The following is a 21,412-nucleotide window of genomic DNA, read 5'->3' on the forward strand; positions in this document are numbered from 1 at the left end:
CAAAGAAACACTGCCCCCCCCCCCCCCCCCCCCCCCGGATACACAGTTTCATTTATCAGGCCAATCAATGGAGGTCAATAAAGGTTTGTATACTGTAATTTCTGTTTTGTTGTAAGAATTTTTCCCCAAATATTTAAGGAACGGTAACTATTTGTTGAATAAAATAAAAATACCTTTCTTTTGATATCAAGAACAAGGCGCTGGTCAGCCAAATTATGCGCAAATCTGACTTCTTTTTTCATCCACAGCTCTCATACTTGAAACAAAAGGTGCCTGACTCTTCGAAAAATAATGCACCCTCATTTCATAATCATGTTTGGTATCAATGAAAAATAATAAATTTTCAGTGAAGCTTATCTGTGCAATTATTCTGTCTTAATTCATGAACTGCGTATATTTGTGGTAACTCTCACGTTGTGAAGCTGTTTTCATTTCAGAAAGTCATAAAGCTACATGATGGAGGCAAACCATATCTTTTTACAACTTCTTCTAGTTGTTGTACTGACTGCAAGCCATAAATCTGTAAGTTGTATGATATTGATATGTATCATTTTTTTTTTTATTTTAACGTAAAAAAACATTCTGCTTTTAAATTCTTCTTTGTTTTAATTTTTTTTAGAGTGTGTGTGTTTGTTGGTTTTTGTTGTTGTTTTGTTTTTTTAAAGTTTTGTTATAGTTGATTAATATTAAAAACATATATTTATTGAAGTAGAAGATATCAACGCCTCTCTTTCCTGGCTTAATGATGAATAAAAACATTTGCTAATCGTTACAATTTTGTGTGTTATAATAATTCTCCATAGAAATTAGTTGGTATATAAAAAGCATAACTATATTTTTAACAGTTATTTCTTGCATATTTTTCACAATGTTATGCTATGATATACGATTTTAATGGTATTGTATGAGACTTTGATGCAATGCTATATATATGTATTTGATAGTATTAGAAAAAAATGAAGGTCTTATTGATAAACAAAATCGCCTCCCTATGCAGTGCTTCAAACATTTCGAAGTAAAAGGATAAGAAGTCATAGTTAACCACTAATCTGCAATGTGAACATTTATCTCTTCAAATGAAAACGTTTAAAACCAATTTATTATCACTTTGTATGTTATACTATGGTATGCAATAGCATGATATGACAAAGGATAAAATCTGAGATTGTATTCTATTGTATGAGATTTCAATGCAATTGTATGAGATTCCAATGCTATGCTATGAAATTTGAATAATAAGATATGGGATTTATATTGTTTTAAAAGAACAGGCGTGAGCTCACTGTATATGTTGATTTTATTTGTTTTGTTTTTAAGAGAGCTGAAATTGTGCGAAGACTCGGAAAGCCCGCGCTACAAAAACTGGCAATCAACGACTCACTGGACGCCCATGACGGAGTGTACAATGGCGCTTTCAACGGCCCAGCTGATACAGAGTTTGAATTCACAGGCAGGTCAATTGAAGTCAACAAAGGTTTGTAAACTTTAATTTTTGCAAGCTTCTTTTCGTTTATATCTAATAACTATATTAAATTATATGACATGTAAATGGTTGGATAAATGGAATGCATATTCGGTTAAAATTAATCAAAATAAAACTGTTATATTAATAAAGAGATATGGAAATGGTTTCATATTTAACAAAATAGATTTAAAACGAGATGGTTGAAATTAAGATACATAACTTATTTTAATTGAGATTTAATTATAACATCTCTTGACAGAACTTGCAGAATCCCCCCATTTGTATGTTTTTAATCATATAGACATTAAAGCGTTAAACGCGCATGTGAGCGTTAAGGAAAAAACGAATTTGTGATAAAACGTAACTAGAGTTAACAATTTCAAAATCCAAACACAATAGGATTACGAAGAATATAAAAGTCAATGTTTTCATTTTTGACTGCACTTCTAGAAGATTGAAATCATCAATTAGCATATATATGTAAAATTAATAATTAATAACATTTTCAAAATGACTTTTGATAGACATTGTTTTTGATATTTTTAGGAGAAAACAACGTTTTCTCAGCCCTAATGACAACAAGGGAGAAAAGTTTCAATGAAAACAGCCCGTATGGTTCCCGGATGTTAACCATAAAGTCAAATCCCAAGAAAGAAACCCTGTCGGTGTTCATTGATCTAAACTCAAAATCCCGCACACAAACAACATTTCCTATAAACAATTGCCTAATTGGAATAGAAAAGCTTGAAAATGGTAATCAAACACAATACAAAGCTACAGTGAAGAATTGTGCAGTTGAAGACGGATTTGAGAAGTATTTCATGCTCACTCTTAAGTTCAAACCGTGGGGGTCATCAACGATACATTCCACAGAAGAGCTGAATGTTCAAGATATTGAAGATTTCAAATACGCCAAAACCTATTACAGCGACGATAAAGATACTTTTTACACCATTCTCAACAATACTGCATTGGAAGCTGACGGAGTTACCACTACAGACTTTCAATTCCAAGTTTCCTACTGGAATCCCTCCCGTCTACGTGATGATATTGTTGCAAACTATTACTGGAAATACAATATCTGAATACAAACACCATCTTAAAGGCAATTCAGCTCAGAATCTGTTAATGTTTATTGCTTTGTTTTACCTGCGAATTTTTATATACCTAAAATCTTTTTTAGTGTAATATAAGATGTGTTATGGTTGAACACAGATGTATTACTTTTTGATGAACCATACTATAATATGTGATTCAAAGATTCTATTCAATATTTTGTTTAATTTATAGCCTAAAAATAAACCATTGTATGCTTCAAACGGTGTGTTGAGTTTTCTGCTTTTATCTGAGGAACACATACTCATATTCGCTTAGCAGCTGGTACATTTTATTTCTAATACATGTAAGATCGTTGTTGTTTAAAAATCTATGATTTTTGACCTTTTCTATATAACAGGTTTTTAATTTGAAAAAAAAAAATAAAAGTAAAATTTTGGTTCATGACTGTAGTATCCATACTTTATCATTTTCAAGTTTAGCTGTCAGTCTTGAATATTTCTTCTATCAATGTGACATAACACGGAATTAGTGCTTATATGAATATGTAATAGAAGAACCCATGAAGGGATTTATTTGCGTAATTCCGCCAAATGATATGTCGTTTAGTATAGTAGACATTAATTTAGTTTTTTAATTTTTTTAGTTCTAGTTGATTTAAGATACACTGATTCAATGTGTGTTTACATATAAAAGAAAGCGCAAATAAAAGCTGATTAAAATCTTTTTTCATTACTTAAATACGTATTAACCAAAATACAAATATCATTTCAATAGAAACTACTATTCTTTTAGTTTTACAAGTGTAAGATATCAGAAAAAGTAACACAATTATATCTAACGATATTTCAACGATTAACAATTGTCCTTGATTCACAGTCAGCAATAAGAGAAATTAAAGACATTTCAAACGATATCAAACACTGGGAAAGCCGGGAGTATTGATAGAGGGGGACCTTCCTCATTGGTGGTGTGTTGAAGACTGGCCTTCTGTCTGTTTTATACATTCTGTAGCACAAGCTGATACATCTATTATACTCCCACACGTATTCCTTTTTCCGTGGGCTTCGCCATTGGAATCCAAAACACGGGTCGTTCCATAAGTTGTGGTCGGAGCGCAGCGCATCGGCTGGGGAGGAACGACCACTTCAGAGCATCTGGTTTAATTGACGAACAACCCCAGTCACCTGGTCATCGTTACCCTATTAGGCCGTGCGAAACAGTCTGGCAGGTCACAAATGACCCCTGTCAATTTTACCATCAAGCTGATCAATATCAAGACAAATAAGCAAAAGTAAGAATAAAAATCATTGAAGAGTACCTATGTGATAAGGAAAACTTAAACACATTTATATGTTGTTGCTGATTGTGTTACGGGAAGATACTTTGCTTTTAAAATTAAATTTTGTTTTTAATTGACATTTTTTTTTGTAGGAATAAGTGGTTTCTGTAGTTAATCAAAGAGTACAAATACAAAACGTACGATGTTCATGCTTGATTTTTAGAGTATTCTAAACCGATATTGATATATATGTGAATGTTGAACTATGAACAAAAAAAAACATTGTCTAGAAGTGTACTTCAATCACTCAAAAAAAACGTGATAATAAACGTGCTAATGCACAAGAAACATATTCATATATTTTCAAAATTCCTCATTGCAACACATTACTAGAAGATTTTATAAAATAATTGGCAACGTTGCTTATGAACTTGGCTAACTGCAAACTATTCAATGTTTTAAAATTACAACGTGAACTGTTTACTCAATCATTTTTACAAAGTCATTAATCAAGTAAATGCGTGGGCTTTTTCATTAAACAACGTAACATGTGTTAGTGACAGTTATCTTGATCTTTACGTCACCGTTTACGAATCAACAAATCAAAAGCGATTAATTGGAAGAGAGGAAATATTCTCTAGATTTTATTCCTAGCCGGTCAATATTGAAAAAAAAAATATTGATCAGTCAATATTTTTCGGACGAGCTAATATTACATATTACATAATTATACTTACTTTTTGTATATATACTGAGAATGACACTTCTGAATATAACAAAAAATCATACGTTTTTGTATAAAGCACTATATAAGAAAATACAAATAAATCCTACGTTTCTCATTAGTTCCTTCTATTGATCGAAGTCATTGTCAGTTGCAAATGTGCTGAAGATATACATGTGTATACTTTATACATAATAATTCATGTCATGAATTCAACGTGTGAAATCTAAATACAGCTGCAATCTCCGACGTGACAGAGTCAATTTTGACAGACACGAGATATAGTAATAATGTCGTGATGTTATTTTATTTATTCTATTGCACTGTCCGTATTACAATATTCCTTTATAATTTTCTTTGTCTGTGTACATGTTTCGTAATATTGGAAATCCAGCATCCCTTGAATAATGGATAGAGCTAATTAAAATTTCCAAAAAGTATATGGGCTTAAATTTTAATTACGGTCCGCCAGAAGGCGGTCAATAATTTTTACAACAATTTAGATATTGTAACCGTATCTCTTCGGGATATGTTTTTTTATAGAATTAATATCATGCTTATTCTTATAAATTCAAAGTAATTTTGCATGCAGAAACATGTTTTATGCCTTTAAAAAAATTACATAAGTTTTTGTCATACTCGTTAATGTAAAGTAGGTCATAGACTTTAAACTATCTAAAATTTCGGAGCTTTTCATTCTTTTCAAACAATGTATCGGGATCGGTATACGGGACATACTAAAGATCTTAAACACTTAAGACCTGAATGACATGGAATTTTTATAAATGATATATCTGAATTTTTATGTCCTGCGTCAAAAATGACTTTGTATGTGTATCTATTATATTTTCATGTGAAATATGGTAGAGAAATAAAATGAAATGACATCCATATCAATTATTAAAAAAAACAAAAAAAATGACCTGAGAATTTGAGATGACCCGATTTATCGTTAATTCTTTTGATAACAATATTCAATTAAATAACCATCTTTATAAACTGAAGTGTTGATAAGATTTATAATTCCATTTAAAAAAAAATATATATTATCTTTTACCTTTAAAATTCTGCAGTTTTTACCGGCTGAGCATGATCTAACATGTACATTGTACCTTGAAAATGATCCATTTCTATTTTATTATTACTTCATACCATGACAATGATCATACAAAAAGCGTTAGAAATGCTTACAGTAACGAACTTCAATCCTACTAACAATAGTAAAATGTTAAACAGCAAAACGTGTTGCGGAAAATACATTAAAACAACCATCAAAATTAGTACAACCAACTCGTTATTTTCCTAAAATCTACAGTTAAATTAAAGAGATTTGCATGCTAAATCTATGTTACACAAGTTACCAATGAAAACGTAGGCCTACAGCTTATTATTACACAATGCAACTTTATTAATGAAATAAATGAGTTGTTAAAATTCGACATCATACTGTACACGTAGACTCTTATAACATACTTGATTAGTGTAATATTTAATGACAGAGAGCTGTATCATCGCGGTGTGCTGACCTCTAAAACCGAGTTCAAGTTAAAAATTGTCTGCTATTTATTGAAATTAAATAATGCATTTGGAAATAGCATCCATCCTTTGACATTTCAGAATCTAAATAATTACTCCTATCGTTTAACTATCTCGTCTGTCTAAACAGCCGATATTTTTTATCTTAGGTCAAAGCCTGTGTTTAAATTATAAATCACCTATTTAGTTTTCAAATTACGAGAGAAACTCGTCAAAATGACCATTTACATAGCAATAATGATTGTAGTTAATTCCATACTTTGAGAGTCATTCGATAATTAAATGAAATGATTTGGCTTATATAAAAGGCATGTTTAACCGTGTAAAGTTGTCTACATTTTTGAAGACACAGCAAAAGAGGATGACATTAAAATGGTTTTATGTCGCCATAGTAATAGTGGCCATGGTGTCTGCAAACTACAGCTGTGTAAGTTTCTTATATTTCGTTTTAATTCGTTATCTACAATTTTATTCAGTTTTATATGTTCGTAGTTGATCTAGTCATGAATCATCCGCACATTTCATAAAGCGAGTTTGTATGTGCAATGTAAAATAATTTGATTTGAAACATTGATTTTCGTTAAGATCATGGGGAAAGTTTGCCATTAACTCTAAATTTGATTTTTTCCCCCTTTCAATCAAGATTCCACGGCTAAGCAAATTTGGTTGTTTAATTACTATTAGTGAAATAATATTCATTACGGTTCCAAATTGGTAAATTTTAAAGAACAATAATAAATATACATATATTGTAGAGTGATCATTTAGATAAAGCTCTGCAAAAGGTAGACACGTAAAATACAGGGAACGATATCTTGTACATAGTAACAATAAACATGTTTTTATGCTTGATTTCTGTATTAAAAATTATGTCATCGTTTAGAGAAAGAAATTGACAACATAAACATGTAACATTAAATGTCTCCATCATAAGAGACGTGTATCTGTGACAGTCAATATGAGAAATAAGAACAAAGATGATGTTCAGATAGTTCGGATTAAATGGGTAGTAACTGATTGCAATAAATAATTTCTTTGTTAAATTACTTTGCCTTTTGTGATAATAATTCAAAACATCCCATGTTTCCACATTTTAGATTACTGAAATTCCAAACTACACATATTTCCTTATTTTAGATTGCTAAAATCGTTCGCATGCCCCAGCAACCATCAATACAAACGCTGGGACTGACAGTTAAACCTTTGAATGAAAGCTTCTCCGCGTATGTTCTTGTTATCCTTGGACCTTCCGATACAGAAATTGAATTCAACGGCGACACCCTGGAAGTCACCAAAGGTATTTGTCCGAAGTCAGTTAAAATAAAACTGTTGACAAATTATTCGGAACTTTTTTTTTCTAATAACTGTTCCGGAAAATGACAAACATTTATTTTTTTTCCAAAGCCAAACAATGTTGGAGCATGACTATTTTATCAACATTTTCTTCACTTAATTATTTTTTTAAAAGATGAAGATGAATTTGAAGCCTTAATGGTGAATAATAACGACAACATGAACAGGAGGATAACCTTAAGGTCGAAATCAAAAGGAGAAACCATTTCAATGTATCCAAACTTTAACTACAACCTCCTTACTAAAACAAGCTTTATTGAAAACACCTGCTACGTCCAGATAGAAAAGGATGCAATGGGAGAACGCACAAAATATACAGCTACAGTATCATCATTTGCAGACAGAGAGGACTTGGATAATTTGTCCAAGTATTTTATTGCATACTTACGCGATAAAACAGGCGCCATTGTAGAACTAACGACACGCCATCTGAATGAAATTGAAAATGAAAATATTGTCAGTTATTACAAATACCTCGACACTTACCATTCAGGAAGTAAAACTGACATATACAATGAGTACTATGCCATTCTGAACTATCCCGCAATCGAAGCAAATGGTATCACTGTCCAAAGTTTTGGCTTTGTTTTGTATGTTTCAAGCTCAGATTATTATGGAAACGACATGACGATAAATCGCAGTTGGTATTATAAGATCATCTAAAAGCATAATTTAAAAGTTGTTTAATACCAATACCTATACGTTTTTAAATAAACAAAATGATACTTCAGATCACTATGTGTTTTTTTCTCGTAGTAGTATATTGATTCAGATCTTTTTTGGGAGTTGATTTTAATCCTATGAAGTTACTATGGCAAACCGGAAGTGAAATGTGTTTGGACCGGGACATACTGAGGACCTGAAATACTAAAGACCTGAATGGCCTAAAACTTTATATAAATGATATACTTTTATGTTTTGTGTCAAACAAAATGACTTTGTGTGTGTGATTATTTCCTTATAAAATGTGGTAGAAAAATATCACAAAATGACATCCCTATGAATTATTTACGCAAAAATATGAAAGACCTGAAAATTTCAGCTGAGCTGATTAATTAGTTATACGATTTTATGTTCTGCATTAAATAAGATGACCATGTGTTAGGTTTTACCTAGTATACACGTGGCTCATTACCCTGTCGAAAATTGCATGATCGTACCCAAAGTAGAACTTGATTTAGATATTTTTGAGATAAATCTCAAAGGGCAATGTGCAGTATTATGCATTTTTCGCCCGCAAATTTAAAATCTATCAAAAAGCTTTAAAAATAAAGAGGAAGGTACTTGATAAGTGTGTTAAACGTTATCACCAGGGTGACATCAAAATGTAGAAAATTGTGTCATGAAATTAGTCTTATTCCCTTATATTTATGTTTTGAACAAAAATATGGATGTTTCGACTTGGAAACATCGAACCGAGGCTGGCTCAAGTATCAATGTTTAGTATGATGTATATAATTATATGGATAAAAACAAATATTAAAATCCTACTTGAGCAGACCTGAGCTCTCTACTTCCCAATGCAATAGTAATATGGTTTTATAAAACAACCAAATATACAAGAAGTTAGTGAGTAAAAGAAATATTTATAGAGTTCCTACTTTTTTATCAACATCCCCTCAAAAAGTCTCCAGTCGACCATTTACTGCTTAAATTACCCTGAAAATGAATGATACATTCTGTATGTCATAATTTGCAAACTATTGTGCTAAACATAACATGAAGATGGAAAATTACTCAATTACATGTATTGTGCATACAAATAGCAGTTTTAATTTTGTTAATATCACAACAGGTATAATCAAATGTCTATTCTTTAAAATGTGTGGAAATTCTGTTTGAACAACAATTTAATTTTATCTATTCATACATGTAATCTTCATAAGATAAGGCTAAATGAAATAACGCATTTTACCCCTCGATTTTATTTACTATTTACTTGCAGCATGAACACATCGGTTTTATTAACGATACACTGATAAGTGGGAGGCATGTCAATCTCTAACTGAAGATGTACTTAGTGTATCAATTGTGTTTTACAACTTTCAATGTTGAATTCCTTAAGTTATAATTTATGTACATGTATCACACAATGGGAAATCAGGGGAAAATATTCATAACATTTATAATTAAACAATGACTCTGTAAATTGATTTAACATGCTACAATTATATTAATTATCTGTATTAAATTTACTGGTACTCTTCCTTTGCTATAAGAGGAAGACATGATAGAACCGTATATGAAATTTAACGCAAATAATATACATTTAGCTTTGTCTCACCTCCAACGTCATTTTTCGCAGCTTGTCATTGCCCATAATGTAAAATGGTTATGTAAATCAATATATATATATATATATATATATATATATATATATATATATATATATATATATATATATATATATATATATTTACTATAAAGAAAAACAAAACAAGATTTGTCATCGATCTGTAGGTACATCGGTAAAATTATCAGTATTTTTCTCCCGTTAATCTACTCTTGTATTATTCAAATGCTTTTAGCTTACACGAGCTGGAAACCTTGACCCCTGGGGTATATTGGGATCATATTGGGTCTCAATGTTTTACTTAAGAATGTAAAGAGAAGACATTTTTAAAAATCTTCATTTTAAGACCAATAGGAAGAAGTGCTGTCAATCTAGTGAAAACAACCTTAGATAGTGAGTATTAAATTGGTAGAGAACTGTGAATATAAGGGGAGGTTTCGGCCACACTGGTAGGTCACAGTTTAAGATAGGAAAAAAAAACTTAATATGTCGTAACGCCATGAATGCAATCAAAATGTTTAAATGCCAAATTTAAAATAACAGTTTCCTTACTGCAAAAAATTATAAATTATCAATTTTTTTTATAAATCCCTCAAAATTACTCATTTTCTTTTCAGAGGCATAACTGTCAAAAACCATTGGACTGGAACCAAGTTGAAACTTGACATGTAATTTCTATTCTACTACAGTTATTGCCGAGATCAAAGAGATGCCATGGACATTATTCTCCAATATACCTCGAACATCATCAGAAAAATATTTAATCAGAAATACAAATATGTATCGCATTGATCATGAAAGTACAACTTCAAACCGTCAAAAGTTTTAAAACTATGTCAATTTGGGTTTATTCCCACGTAGCTAAAATTCTGAAATTCTTATTCCCACTTAACTAAAATTGTGATTTTCACACCTGAGTGAGCATTGAGTGTAGTATGTTTTAGGTGTGAACTACCTGTATAATTATCATCTGTGATATAGAGTTACATAAATGTATTCTTGACAATATGGAACTACAGTGTTATAAAAATTAAATTATTGAAAGATTTAATATTGATAAATTGAATAAATAAAATAAAATTTAAGAAAAAATAAAATTATAAAATAAATTATTAGGACTGGCAAGCAATTGCTCAGATAAACAACACCCCAAAGAAATTGATATGGCTTAATAAGATCATACGAAACTTCAATCAAACTAATGTTTGATTTAATTGCCATTAAATTTCATTTAACTATCTTATACATGTACATTAAATGTAGTTTATGTTGTGTTCTTTGTTACTCAGAGGACCAATGTGGCCTATAAGCGCCTTGCTATTTATTTGCATCGATGAGCCGTTCTCTCAAAGTTAAAAACCGTCCGATACAGAACTAATTCAAGTCTGATGCATTGATTTTGCATTAATAATGCATGATTACGATTAATGAATGCACTTTGTATAGCGCGACCTGCTTGCAGATAGCGTGAAATTAATGATTTTTTTTCAACTCTGGTGACTCTACTTATTGATCAGAAGATTGATGATTACAAAACGTTGCAAAATATATATTCATGTTTTCTCTTGAAGACAAGGTCATGAATAAGTAAAATTGATAGTAAAAGATTGAAGATCTTAAAGCGCTATTTTTGAACATGAAATGAATTACGCAGGTTATTTATTACCCGTGCTTGCAACAAACATACAAATGTCAATTACTGGATACCACAGTTTACGATTTATTTTAATTTTATTTCTGAATATCCATCTGTGTAAGTCGGAACTCGGACATAGCTATTCGATGCTACAATATGGACGAAAACTGGAAAAAAGGATGATATCGTCGTATATTAATTACAGTATTCTGGATTGTGTGGAGGAATGTCTGAGAACAACACGATGTCGGTCCGTCAACTATCACCAGGGAGCCCACTTCTGTCAGACCAACTTTGAAAACTGGACAAATGAACCTGATCTCTACATAAAGAATTCTGGCTGGATATACAGCGATATAGACAACTGGGACAGGGTAAAAATATAGATATAGTCCTAAATACATGAGCTTGTTTAATTCGGTTTATACATGTACCTATTTTATTTTATTATTGATTTACATTGTTGAACCGATTTTCTTATTGTCGTTTTCTTTAATATATATATAGCTGGTGGTAAGATATAAAATTAGTTTGAAGGAGAAGAAAAATGAGCTTATTTTTAAAATCATTTTAATAATATCAACACAATAAAAAGCTATTAAAAATGTCAACTGTTGCCCGTTATACAGAGTTTTAATCTTCATTATTCAAATGTTTTAATGTCATTGGCTTTTTTTTCTAGCCTATCAAAAATGCAAGTTCAAGTTGTAGTAGCTATATACTCTTAAAATCTACGGAAAATCATAAAACTTAGATTTAACAACCGTTTATCTTGAATTATTTACCTTAGATTTTATTTAGCAAATTTGAGTGTGCTCTACATTCGCAATTATTTTTCCTTAAAAAGTCATCAACAATCAAAAAGAAGTGTAAATAAAAAGTTTTCTGAATGCTGGTTTCAACTCCATAGTATATGAACAGGTGTCCGTACGAAGGATTCATTTAAAAATCCTGTTTATATACTCCCTATAATATAAAATGAATTGGAATTGTTGTGAAGGTAATGCTACCACCTCGATACAAGAGTCAATTTATTCACAAAAGTATTTTCTGCACCTTCGTTGCTTTGTCAAACACCGACCATCGATCATGCCTAGAGATCAAATTGAATTTTAGTTCAGTATTTCTAGAGGCGGCTTTAATGTACGATATCCAAACGTTAGCTAACATTGTGCATTCCAATTGTATGACACTTAAAGCTGGCATGAATTCATAAATACGCATTATTTCCCTTTTACCGACTGCCGCCATATTAATACCGCTTATAAAAGGCCGAGAGCACTATTCATGAATCACTACATTCAGGTAATTCATACACCCAAACACGTTACATTGAAAGAAAAGAGCCGTAGAAACTCTTAGAAAAGACAGACTGAAATCTAGGCACATATACTTAAAAAATCCTAGATATCTGCGCAAATACACACTGTGGTAGATCGAGCAATGTCAATGATCACACGGATTTTTTAAACGGAGCTTTTTGGTAGAAAGTGATGGAAACTCCGTACCGTTGTTACTTTTCTCGATTTACTATTACTGTGTTGGATGTAATGCCGCTAGGGGTTTTTAAAAAGATGCAGACGTTAGGCACTCCATATGAATGACACACGTGTTTGATGTGCCACAGGGCGAAAAACCATCTTTAAGCAAGTCCTTAAAGGTGGCTTAAAGGTGACTTAAAGGAGCTTAAAGGCTATACAACCTTTAAGCCGCCTTTAAGTCACCTTTAAGCAAGTGCTTATAGGTCCTTAATGTCCAAACTTCTTTAAGCTACCTTTAAGCTACCTTTAAGCCACCTTTAAGCCACCTTTAAGCATCTTTAAGTGGCATTTACGCTCTCTTTACACTGCCTTTACACTGTCTTTAAGTGGCCTTTAAGTCAATATTGATCAAGCTGAACAATAAAAACATATATTAAATGCAAAAGCTCTTTTATAGAGATGGGAGGGGGTCATCCGAGTGATAATATAATTTCCAAGGAAGGGGGGGGGGTGTTCCAGGCGGTTTTAATCGTCGCTCCATTAAACACAGATCGCTATCATCAGCACCGCTCCGATGGACACAGATTGCCGTTATAAAATTCTTTATAATTTTTGGAGGGTTTCAAAATTATTGTAGGGATGAGCGCAGTCTCTGTATCTTAATATGTGCATAAAACTAATTAAAGTATGTTTGTTTCCTATTATAAATTAATCGGTGAAAAAAATCTCTCTCTCTCTCTCTCTCTCTCTCTCTCTCTCTCTCTCTCTCAGATCATCTGGTTATTAAACAAAATAAAGATAATGAACCAAAAATGCATGATTTAATTTGTTAATCGGTTTAAGCTTTATATAGGTTATAAAAACGCTCTTAAATATGTAAGTTGACGTGGCGCAGAGGATGTGTGGTGATGCTAGTAAACTGAGGGTTCCGGGTTCAATTCTCACCGCGGCCGTTTTTTTTTTTGGTGTTTTTTTTTTTCATTTTTCTTTCTAGAACAAAAACCGTTTTAATACCTTTTCTTTCATAAAGTTAATACATTTTGTTGGAAATTAAGCACAATATTGAATTAAATTTTTTTTAATGGCTTAAAGGTGGCTTAAAGGTGGCTTAAAGGTGGCTTAAAGGTAGCTTAAAGGTGGCTTAAAGGTGGCTTAAAGAAGTTTGGACATTAAGGACCTATAAGTTGTCCTTAAAGGTGGCTTAAAGGTGGCTTAAAGATAGTCTTTAAGCTGCCTTTAAGCCATCTTTACGCTTTCTTTAAGCCACCTTTAAGCAATACATATAGCTTAAAGGTAGCTTAAAGGTGGCTTAAAGATCGTCTTTAAGCTACCTTTAAACACCTTTAAGCTATCTTTAAGGAGGACTTAAAGATGGTCATTCATCCTGTGTGCATGCGAAGTTAAGCAGCATAATCTGAGCAAAATAATACGGATATCTTGGAAATTCTTTCAAAGAATAAAAAGATGTTGTGTTTTATTGATTGTAGTTTCCTTTATTCTTTATTACAGACATTTTAATACAATGTGTAGTTCATGCATTTATAAGTCCGCGTAACCTGAGGGACTCGATCGAAAAGCAACCGACCGTAAGAATATATACCCCTGTGGCAGTAGAGGAGCGATCGAAACTAGTACGGCGACCAAATGCTTTTATGAATTTATGTCAGCTTAAATATTGGATTGTTTTAAACTAATAGTTAATCTATGAATTATGCATAGGATTCTGAAAATATTTTGACGTAAAAATTTCAAGATTTACGGTATACTGCTCTTACAAATGAATTCTTTTGTATTAAAATACTAATCCACTTAGCATCTTATTTTAATATTTTTTTTTTATTTTTGCAATGATCGCAAATTTTATAAATCATCAAAGAAAACTGAATTTACTTCTTTCCTTAAATGATTTAATAAAGTGATGCTGAAAAAGCAAGTAATGTGGACAAATTATTGTAAAAGTACACTATTTTTTTTTTTTGCTAAAAGATAGGGCCTAGTCGACTTCTTTCGACATTTGAGTCATACAACACCATGATAACCTCTCGCTGTCTGTGGGTTCCCTCCAGGTTTTCGATGAGCTGGTTAGAACTGAATCTTGAAATTTCAGTTTTTCCAGTTTCTAGACGCTGTGCATACTTAACAATTTCTGTAAGAAATACAGTTTCTTTTTTTTTAAACCTGATACTTTGCCAAATTTTTTCAGGAGATTACAGGAGCATGCTTGCAGTCAGACTGTGCCATTAACGAAAAGTGCATTCCAAAACCGTTTAACCAGTTCACCTGCATCCTTTCAGGTTTAAATTGTGCTTCAAGTAGTTTTAGTGGTTTATTTGCAATGTACATACATCAATGCACCATTAAATGTAACAAAACAATTAGTTTAAAATTTAATCATATACCAAATTAAACGCAAAAACATGCCTCGTTTAATTAGAAATGTACATTTATATATAGCTCTGTTTGTTAGTTTATTTAGGTTAAAATAAAAAAATCAATAAAATCCGATGGAAATAATGATATTTGTATTTCAATTTAGATTGCGGAGTACCTAGTGATGAAGGCTACTCAATGGAAAATGTACAAGAAAACGATGCCATTGGTATATCAAGGAGAATTCATGTAACTTGTACAGCCGGATACAACAAAGAAGGTTCCGAACTCCTTGTTTGTCGATCTGACGGTGTCTGGAAAACAAATTTGAAATGCACCAATAATCGTATGATTTTTCTCCTTTTATATATCAATTCTATAAAAATATATTAATAAGTGTCTGTTAATATTGTGAATACACCTTCTTTACATAAATTTAAAAAAAAAACCACCATAAACATCTCAATAAGGAATGAATTTTTCAACCAAGCGTGTTTATGGTCAGCACTTCAAAAAACTGCCATTTCATTAAATAAAAACACTAACCTGTTACAAAGGACATGCATTTCTCGCCATAAAACGTTAAGTTCTTTTGAGAGCTTGTGCTGTTAGAAGAAGTTAACCATGGAAAGCAATGTACGATATCTTCTAGGCTTTATTGATAAAGCGTATGCCAACATATGGTAAAAGGCTGTAACAAAAAATAGAACACAAATAAAGACACCATTACAATACCATGTCATACAAAACACACTCAATCACATGCATTTATATTCTAGTAAGCTATCTTTAAGAGTTAATAGAGAGAAAATACATATTCAGAAAACTTAATAAATTCAAGATTTATCAATATACCAGAAACTTTTAAAATAAATTGTTGATACTAAATACACAGAAATAGCACAGTTAAATATGGCCGCCAAAGTATCAATCAAAGTATTAAACCGTGTTCGATAAAAAACAGTTGATTACACATAAAAAGCAATCTAAGAAACAGAGATATTTATAACTATGAGTTTATACAACCAGTCTTACATTTTGAGCAGTTTAGGATAGCATAAATAATGGAAACGAAGGTGGAGCACCTCTTGTATATCAACTTGGTAAGACGTTGGATCAACAAAAACAATGAAGAGTTCTAAAATACAAAAACATTAGATAACTCGTACAACAAAGAGAAAAAAGGGCCATAACTCTTGTTTGGTTACAGCACTAAGCTTTAAAATTTAGGCTGAGTTTTGGTTTCTTGCTACATCTAAACCTGTTTTTCATTTTTCAAAGAATTCAGTAAAACGGCTTGTGAGAAAAAAGAGATGAAACTAGATTGCGCAGCTGGAAACATTAGCATCGTGGAAGCCATGTACGGACGAACAGAGGGCAGCAACGTCTGTTATTCTACACAAATAAAAACAACTGAATGTCGGTCTACACAATCAGAGGCAATCGTAAAAAGTATATGTGATGCAAAACCAGATTGTAGTATAACTGTTTCGAATACTGCTTTAGGCGGAGACCCGTGTCCCGGTACACATAAATACTTGAATGTAAAGTTTACCTGTCTTTGAGAGACTCCTCATCGTCTGTTTATGAAGCTGCAAATAAGTATATTGTGATTTAATTTCAAACACTGTAAATGATGTAATTTTAGTCACAGTTGTCTGTTTTGGGGGATAAATGATCACATCATGCTATTTTGTTGAACATTTGTAAAATGGTTATCTAAATAAAAAAGAGAAAGTAATACAAAAAAAAATGTTTCATCGTAGGGATTTGCACATGTGAAATCACAGCGAAACTATATTTGATGATTTTAGCTAATGGTCATTAAATTCAGTGTACAAATCCGTCTTGCAGTGAATTACTGATAAATCGATTACATAAAATCAGCTGTATTGATATATATTTTTTTTAATTTTGGGAATTGGGTGGGTGGACAACTTCGTAGAATCTCCGTAATGGTGGAAGTGCGGGATCGAGTGATTTACTCCAACAAGGATTCCGGCTCAAATCGTTTATAAATTTCTATAAAATTCTCTTACCAGAACTAAAAAATGATTGTTGATGTATAAAGTATAAATTAATCCAACCAAAAAAAATTATAGTCAATATATCAGTTTTTTATGCGCTTGTCAACAACACTAGTTGAATTTGTCTGCCATATGAATTGACTTTTTACATTTAAATTTTGCGACGGCCAATAAAAATGCAGGATCGTGTCTTGAAATGAATATATAGAAATCTTTTTTAAACATAAATAGTGCATTTAATATGAATTTTCTCTACTATCTTCTTTTCTTTAACGATACTATAGTGATATAACGACTTAAAATGATTTTTTACATAGATATCAAGCTTAAATTAATTATAACCTCGCGATAACTGTCAATGCTGCTGACAAAATAAAACTGGTAGACATTTTGGTATGTTTTATTTGGTTTTGATTATATACGAATTTTTTGTTCTACCTGAATTAAAAAGATCATATAGAATTGGAATTGCCCTCTCTGACATATATTATTTTTCAAATAATATCTGCAATATGACAAAAGTAGTCATATTCCAAACATTTTTTAAAAAATAATATATGTCACTATTGACAGTTATAACTGAATGACTTTTGAAATTAATATTTCATTTTTTTTCACTGGTTAAATATTTAATAGTCATCCCGAACCGTTAAGACTAGATACCCGATTTTTAAAGGTCCTTCACCCCGAATATTGAAAATTTCCCCAAATTTTAAAGGACAACAGGTTGAGGTAGCCTAAAGCCCATGTATGCAACGATATAACTTGAGGTACAAGGACATGATGCCGACCCCAGCTGATGAAAATTCATGACTTTCTTATCGTAACAAAAATTATCTGAAGCAGTTTCCATTGACACATTGCCATTTTGTTAAACAGGTGCAGACGAGAGTTGGTTTTTCTCCCTTATTGCTAATATCAAATCCTTCTATGAATCTATACGACAGGCCACCTTCAACCTATTCAAGCCATCCACACGTCAAAACCTACAACTTATGGATGTCAAATAGAAATATGCTGAATGTGTGGATGACTTCGTTCATCGAGTGACCTCCCTATCAACAGAAAGGACTGTGGACCAGGGATGGACATCACCGTCATTATGAATGGCCTGAAACCAGACCTCAGCACAGAAGTAATCAAGGCGGACCCCCCAGACGATGGAGGACCTGAGGAACGTGGCAAAGCGACGCCGAACGACCACCCCGACGGTGCAGGAATCTTTAAACTTGCTCTTTTAAATGCATTACAGGATATGCGTGAGGATGTGCGGAAAAACCGTCAGCAACACCAGCGATGCCTTAACTACATTGTACCAGCCTCTTCGAGAATATCTTAATTGGTCAAGATACCAGGCCCATATTAATAAATAATTTCCTTTCTGGAATTTCCAATAAAATTAGCACGACCAACATGGGGCTGCTTTGCAACAAGATCGACACTCGGCTGGACTATAACGCATTCGACACTCGGGTGGTAGCCCTTTAAATTACATAAACTCTGGTGCTTATATGAATAACATTACTACATTAGTTAGATTTAGAACAAGCAACCATAAACTGCCAATTGAGACAGGCAGATGGAACAATGTACCTAGAAATCAACGATTTTGTAATTTATGTAAAAATAACATTGGCGACGAATATCACTATATTATGATATGTCCGGAATTGAAAGAATATAGAAAAGCTTATTTACCAGACGACCAAATGCTTTCAAATTTTTTGAATTATTTTCATGTAATAAATTAGCTGTTATTAATAACTTATGTAAATTTATCAATATTATTAATAAGAGAGTCAACTCTCCAGGTTGATGTATACAGTATACACTCTTGCTTTTTGTATAATATTGTATGTATTGTATATTTTCTCTATGTTGTTTTATACAATATGAGAATAAATGAAATGAATGAATAAATAAATAATCGAAATAACCGACTAAAATCAACATTTCAACATTTTTAAGGATCTTACAGAAATTTTGATAAAGACCAGCGATATCGGCACGGCTGTCTTATTCCTACTTATGTACAAAAGAATTTCAACTGTATATAAAACAAATCATGTAACGTGTGAAACGATAATAGCTCAAACCATAATACTCGAGTTAAGCCCTAAGTGAATTACATAGCTAATTAATCCCCATTGAATCACTTAAAGCCTGTATTGGCACTGTACCAGTTATCGGCTAAAATTTAACGTTTTCTTTTCGTAATTCCTTATTTCTTAATATTTTTGGATAAAACTTGACATACTCTAAAAAGTGAACTCCTTATTTATCAATCTGTTAGTTTATATCATTATTTAGAACCTAAAACATCTTGATTTGTGCTTTTAAGCACGCCCCGAATTTGCCGAGTTTTTACGATTTACTGTATCAGTTATCGGCTTCGTGATTATAACATAATAAAAATCCGTGTTCATGTTGATTTTATACTCTGCTAAATGTAGTTTGAATTATGCCCCTTGTGAGGTCAGACTAAAGTATTCCGGGTCATGATACATTATAAACAAAACTCATATAATAATTCGTTTATTATCATACGGTAATTCACTAAATTGTATACTATTCAATACATAATTGTGCAATCAGACGTTCAATTGCGCTACGAATCTCTCGGAAATTCGTGAATTCCTTTTTTTATACATGTTAAATGTATTGATTTTATATGTCAAATCAAAGAAGGGATATAATAACGTATCACAAAGAGGTAATATTCTATTTTTTACATATTACGTCACTTCCCCTACTGCTGAAAGTGCAAAGATGTAAAATCAGCGGTAAACAATGATCGTTTAAGCTCATGTATAAAACATATTCATGAAAGTTTTCAAGCAAACTTACTTTTCATTATTCGAAAAAGACGACTGAATTAAAAAAATCTTGGTTTGTCGCGTGCTATAAACCCGAACTCTCAGTTTAGCCGATAACTGGTCTTAGCCGATAAATGGTACAGTACCAGTATGTAATTCTAGAAGTATAAAGGTGACAGATGAGAAAATATTCAAATATCCGAATACCTGACATTTGATGTTCATATTATAATGAAATTAGTCATAAAACTGCATGTAATTGAGATTAACCAACACTTAAACATAACATAAGCGTTTCCTAGACAATAATCTTATTCAAAACCTGAGAGAGTTTATTGATTAAAATTGCGCTAAAATTTAGAAGATAAAAATAAATAAAATAATAAAATCGGACACGATAACCTGCTCTTTACAAAAATTTAAATTATTGATAATAATTTGTACATGACAGTAGCCCTCTGCAGAACACGTCAGGTAAAGAAGATCAAAGAGGGTTACTTTATTGTGGCTAACTTAGATTATATAGAAACATACGCAAAAAATAAAATAAGGTAGCAAATTCCCAGGTGATGATTTATTTTTTTTCACGATGACTGAACAAGTAAAATACAATTATTTACAGACGTAAGTATACGGTGCATCAAATTTGACCAACATTTAATTAATGCGTCATCTTGAATAAGTCTGCCGATATTAATAAAACGTTTTTTGTTGCTTTCTATCACAGATCTTACACAGGCCATGACCTTGTCAAACCATTTGTTTAGATATGTACATTTTCATTTATTTCTTAATTCACCTTTTTTTGCATAAACCTTTTGAAAATTTAACAACAAAAAGAAGACGGTCCTTAGTTAGCCACATTTACCCGATATTCAATAAAATACTTAGACCAAAACCTTTTATTTAAAGGAATATTCAAGCATCAGTCAACATTAACCTTTAAAATCAATTTACCAATATTATTGACGACGTTTACCATTTAATATTATAAATGACGAATACTAATTTCAGCCATTTTGGTTTGAATATTCATTTTTTTTTCACTTGTATGCTGCAAAATAAACTGATGTTCACAAATATACAGAATTTATTGTTTCACAGATAAATTATATAACTTACAATATACTTGTAACAATATATAAAAATTTAAAAAACAACACCTAATTTTTGTGTATAAAAAAAAACTCTATGTTCATAAAGGAAGAACGATACTATAATTATCATTCCTCATTTAAAATAAGAAACATTCAATAAGTTGTCTAAATAGCTTTTTGGGAGTTGATTTTAATCAACTCTCCTATGTACTTACTCGGACAAAGCAAAAGTGAAACAGTATTTGGACCTCATCGTCGGATACCCACGGGTGATCG

The 21,412-nt window shown here is 31.7% G+C and overlaps 2 protein-coding genes across 3 annotated transcripts in view; both read left to right on the plus strand.

Moving 5' to 3' along the window:
- Nucleotides 1–8,142, plus strand: part of LOC128171252 (uncharacterized) — a 39,787-nt gene extending 31,645 nt beyond the window's left edge. Inside the window, exons 1-3 of one of the 2 annotated variants that reach the window (XM_052837004.1) lie at nt 6,380–6,490; nt 7,201–7,360; nt 7,532–8,142. In XM_052837004.1, the coding sequence (XP_052692964.1) occupies nt 6,425–6,490; nt 7,201–7,360; nt 7,532–8,079 (774 nt within the window). In that variant the 5' untranslated portion in view covers nt 6,380–6,424 and the 3' untranslated portion in view covers nt 8,080–8,142. Of the gene's footprint in view, nt 1–6,379; nt 6,491–7,200; nt 7,361–7,531 lie in introns of those variants that run through there. The other variant, XM_052837008.1, reaches the window with a different exon arrangement.
- A 3,151-nt stretch (nt 8,143–11,293) lies between these two features.
- LOC128174171 (uncharacterized) lies at nt 11,294–18,562 on the plus strand. The gene is made up of 5 exons (XM_052839790.1): nt 11,294–11,719; nt 15,030–15,120; nt 15,363–15,542; nt 16,478–16,556; nt 18,289–18,562. Exons 1-5 carry the CDS (start codon nt 11,351–11,353, stop codon nt 18,560–18,562), a joined length of 993 nt encoding a protein of 330 aa, XP_052695750.1. The 5' UTR covers nt 11,294–11,350.
- Nucleotides 18,563–21,412: the final 2,850 nt, after the last annotated feature.

This window comes from Crassostrea angulata, chromosome 2 (assembly GCF_025612915.1).
Source record: "Crassostrea angulata isolate pt1a10 chromosome 2, ASM2561291v2, whole genome shotgun sequence".
Taxonomy (NCBI): Eukaryota; Metazoa; Mollusca; class Bivalvia; order Ostreida; family Ostreidae; genus Magallana; species Magallana angulata.

What these genes read in the sequence shown, in the direction of transcription:
- LOC128174171 (XM_052839790.1), top strand. Translation starts at nt 11,351, where the DNA reads ATGAATTACGCAGGTTATTTATTACCCGTGCTTGCAACAAACATACAA. An exon ending in ATATAGACAACTGGGACAGG is followed by an intron (nt 11,720 to 15,029) that starts GTAAAAATATAG and finishes AAATTTTTTCAG; the next exon opens with GAGATTACAGGAGCATGCTT. An exon ending in TTTGAAATGCACCAATAATC is followed by an intron (nt 15,543 to 16,477) that starts GTATGATTTTTC and finishes CATTTTTCAAAG; the next exon opens with AATTCAGTAAAACGGCTTGT.